This window comes from Crocodylus porosus, unplaced genomic scaffold (genome assembly GCF_001723895.1).
Source record: "Crocodylus porosus isolate Cpor-Errol unplaced genomic scaffold, CroPor_comp1, whole genome shotgun sequence".
NCBI classification, from domain to species: Eukaryota; Metazoa; Chordata; order Crocodylia; family Crocodylidae; genus Crocodylus; species Crocodylus porosus.
The window spans coordinates 154,989,942-154,993,539 of record NW_017728886.1 but is presented as its reverse complement, the minus strand read 5'-3'; the positions used below and the strand labels follow the sequence as shown (position 1 = coordinate 154,993,539).

General features: G+C 44.2%; 1 protein-coding gene across 1 annotated transcript in view; it reads left to right on the top strand.

Moving 5' to 3' along the window:
* The first annotated feature begins 1,371 nt into the window (after nt 1-1,371).
* The window catches only part of RBM24 (RNA binding motif protein 24), a 7,744-nt gene continuing 5,517 nt past the window's right edge, over nt 1,372-3,598 (top strand). The window contains exons 1-2 of the mRNA XM_019543543.1: nt 1,372-1,514; nt 2,618-2,672. Coding sequence (XP_019399088.1) covers nt 1,397-1,514; nt 2,618-2,672 — 173 coding nt within the window. The 5' untranslated portion in view covers nt 1,372-1,396. The remainder of the gene's footprint in view (nt 1,515-2,617; nt 2,673-3,598) is intronic.

Here is a 3,598-nt window from a genome sequence, read left to right as displayed (position 1 = left end):
GATCACTCCCACTGGGGGGTAGATTGTAAGGGTCTGACCCGCTGTAAGGGGGGGCAGGTTTCCAGGGATCACTTGCTGGGGGGGTGGATTGGCAGGGATCTGGCCTGCCTGGGGTTGGGAGGGTGAGGGGAGTCATGCATTGCTCCTGCTGTGGGCAGGGAGTGTTCTTGAGGGGGTGGATTACCAGAGATCAGTTCCATGTGGGGTGGTGGATTTCCAGGGGCCACCCTTGCTGGGAGCATGGCTGGCAGGGTAGATTTCCAGGGATCAGTCTCAGGTCAGGCCATGGGGGAGTGGGTGGTGTTGGGTTGTCAGGGATCACCTTTTGCTGGGGGGCATGGAGGGTGGGTGGGGGGTGGATTGCCCCTGCCAGGAGCATGACTGGGGGGTGGATTTCTAGGGATCAGTCCCAGGTAGTTCCCCAGGGGGTTGTATTGCCAGGGATCACCCCTGCTGGGGGCATAGAGGGTGTATGGGGAGTGGGTGGGGGGTGGATTTCCAGGGATGGGCCCTGTGTGGGGCTGGGAGGGTGGCACACCAAGTATCCAACATGAGAGTTCATCCTGGTGCAGACGCCGGCAAGTTGCTGGCAGTGGGTGCTTGCTGGCCAGTGTGCTGTGCACTGATAAAGCCCCAAGTTTGTCCTATCTGAGGTAGCACAGGGGCTGCCTCTCCTGCGCTGCCTCAGATCCCTGCCTGATTCTCAGCTGAAAAACCAGCTGAGAAACAACACATAAGAACCACCCCATTACTGGTGGCTGCTGGCCCAGGAGGGAGTGGGGAGCAAAGGGGAACTGAGAGGCTCCCAGTGGGGGGGGGGCACCTTGTTTCCATGGCACAGGGAGCTTCCAGGCTGGGGTTGAACTTGTCCAGGCCTCAAGCCTTTTAGCTTGCTGGTTTCCAACCCTGTTAGACTCAAGGCCCCCTCAGAAAATGCTTGCTCTTAGTTTCCACTTGTTTCTTGACTGGGGGAAAAATAAGAGAGCAGTTTTTCTATTGGGAAGAGTTCTGTTATACTTAGAGTTTTTAATGCATCAGGTTTCTGTTTGAATTTGGGAGTCATCCTTGTGTACATAACAGTCCTAATGTTGCATGCACCCTTGAAGGGATCTTGTGGCACTCCAGGGTGCCACAGCACCCTGGCAGAGAATTGCTGCATTAGTAGGTTTGCTTTTGCTTTTCTGCATTCCCTCCCCGCTCCCTAGAGGCACCCACGGTTTATCCAGAGTGTGTGAGCTAAGCCATTCGTTTTGTAGCAAAAAGAGTTGCTAAGTGAAGTGAGGTTTCAGCTTTCTCTCTGTGGGGGAGCAGGCTGCTTCAGAAGGGACAGGGTGTGTGGTACTTTTTACTAGAGATCATGGTTTAATTCCTAGCCTTGTATATTGTTAAGGTCACCATGGCTGACAGAGCTGCTGCTGAGAGGGCTTGCAAAGATCCCAATCCTATCATTGATGGCAGGAAGGCCAATGTGAACCTGGCATACCTGGGAGCCAAGCCGAGGATAATGCAACCAGGTGAGAAAAGACATGTGCTTGCTCATGTGTTCTGTCTCTCTCACCCTCCTATCTCTTTCCTCTTGGTGCACAATTTCTGAAGAGAATTAAAAACAAACCAGCATGAACTCTACCCCAGGGAAAGCACCCCAGATCTCCACCGTTTCCATTACTGAATATTTTAATATGCCATGTAATAAATAACTCTTTGGCAATTCTGTATGAATGCTCACATAAAGTGGGCATGTATGCCGTGCATAAAGAGAAATATGTGCATCTCCTTTGAGGAATTTTTCCAGTACAGACTTCTCTTTGGGTCGGACCTTTGTGATAAATGGAACGACAGTCAACATTATAGTATTACTGAGGGGAAAGATTAGGTCTAGGTAGGAGGTATATCTTGGTAAGTGCAGTTTTACACAAACAGTATCTCAATGTGGGCTTCTAAAACAGAGGGGCTGCATTGTACAGAATGGGTTTTGCTCCGAAGTTAGATATTGGTTTGTCCACATTCCTTTCAATACCACTGCTTTACCGCAAGATAAAGGAGAAGTCTATAGTGACATGTTCATATCCTGATGGAAGGAGCTGACTCTGAACCCTGAATACTTGTTAACGTGTTTGCTTGTGTGACCAAGACCCCACCAGTGTGAGGGAGGAGTTCACATAATGAATAATGATACGGCCAATGGTCTATAAATAGTTCATCACAAGAAGAAAGTCAGTTTATATTGCAGTATGGGTTAAATTCTACCTTCATATTGACATATAAATTGGCTCCCACTGCAGTTCACAGAAACTGCACATACGCACCAATGGTTAAAAATTAGCAGATGGTCTTCTGAATGGAATTCTGAAGCTATAGGTAGAGACTGGCATTAACTGCTAGAAAACATGGTCTAATGCACAGTGATGCAGTGGAGGTTTCCTAGCTGTCTTTACATAAACTGTCCTTTGGCAGATTGGTAAATTTCAAGATTACAAACATCCAGGTTAGACAGTAAAACAAGAGGCTCTGTTTCACACATCTTTACTACTGCTTGTTAGTTGAGCTTGTTGTTGTGTTCATAGTTTAAACAAGCAGCTGAAAGAACCCTTGTTTGTGATGTGTTTTTGTTTGGTAGGTTTTGCCTTTGGTGTTCAGCAGCTTCATCCAGCTCTCATACAGAGACCTTTTGGGTAAGTCTGTTAACAGGTCTTTAAAGAATGGGGGAAAAAAGTATAATCTCTTACTCGCGTGTAGTATTGCCGCTGAATTTGATAATGTTACTGTTGAAATTTTCGAGACTTAAAAATATGTGCCCTGTAAATTTATGCTCACTTTGCAAGTGATGCTCCGAGTAGTATAGCTGAGTCAAGTTGTATAAGAAATATGCTGTTCTCCCACCCAAGCAAACAAGTACCATATAGTCCTATGATTTTTTTTTTTTATTCTTTAAAAAAAGAAAAAAAAGAAGGTATGACTTATGCAAGATCACTGTGCCCCCTCCCATTTATTTATTTATTTTTTTCAGCTTGACTCAATGTTATTTATCTCTTTCTAATCTGACAGGGATCGTTTACAGTTAAGATAACTGATCAGAAGGATATGATGATAAGAGGTGGAATAGTTCTGTTTGGAATTAAACTCTGTAACCAGTAGACTCAAACCCAAACAAGCTAAAATGGTGATTAACGATGCATGTATGTTTTTTATTTTTTGTTTTATTTTTGTTTTGTTTTTTAATAGTCGATAGACCTCCGTGTGCTTTATTTTATTTATTTCATTATTACAGTAATGAAGTGGTGTTGATAGCTAAACTGTGTGCTTTTATTTAATTGAAAGAGCTGTAGTGGAAGTTTTTTTGGGGGTCTCTTTAATTTTGTTTTTGTTGTTGAGGAGTGGTGACTTTGACTTTGCCATGGGGAGCAAAGGGATTTTTTTTTACTTGCTTTCAAGCTGTAGCCTGTGACTTTTTTTTTTTAACCATATTTTGTAGTGAGTGCTAAATTGTGTGATTTCTTGATATTTATTTATTATTTTTTGTTTGTTTTTTTTTTAAAAGAAAATCAGCGTATTGCTTGCATGTTCATTTTTTCTTGGTTTTGTCTCTTGGGAGGGTTTT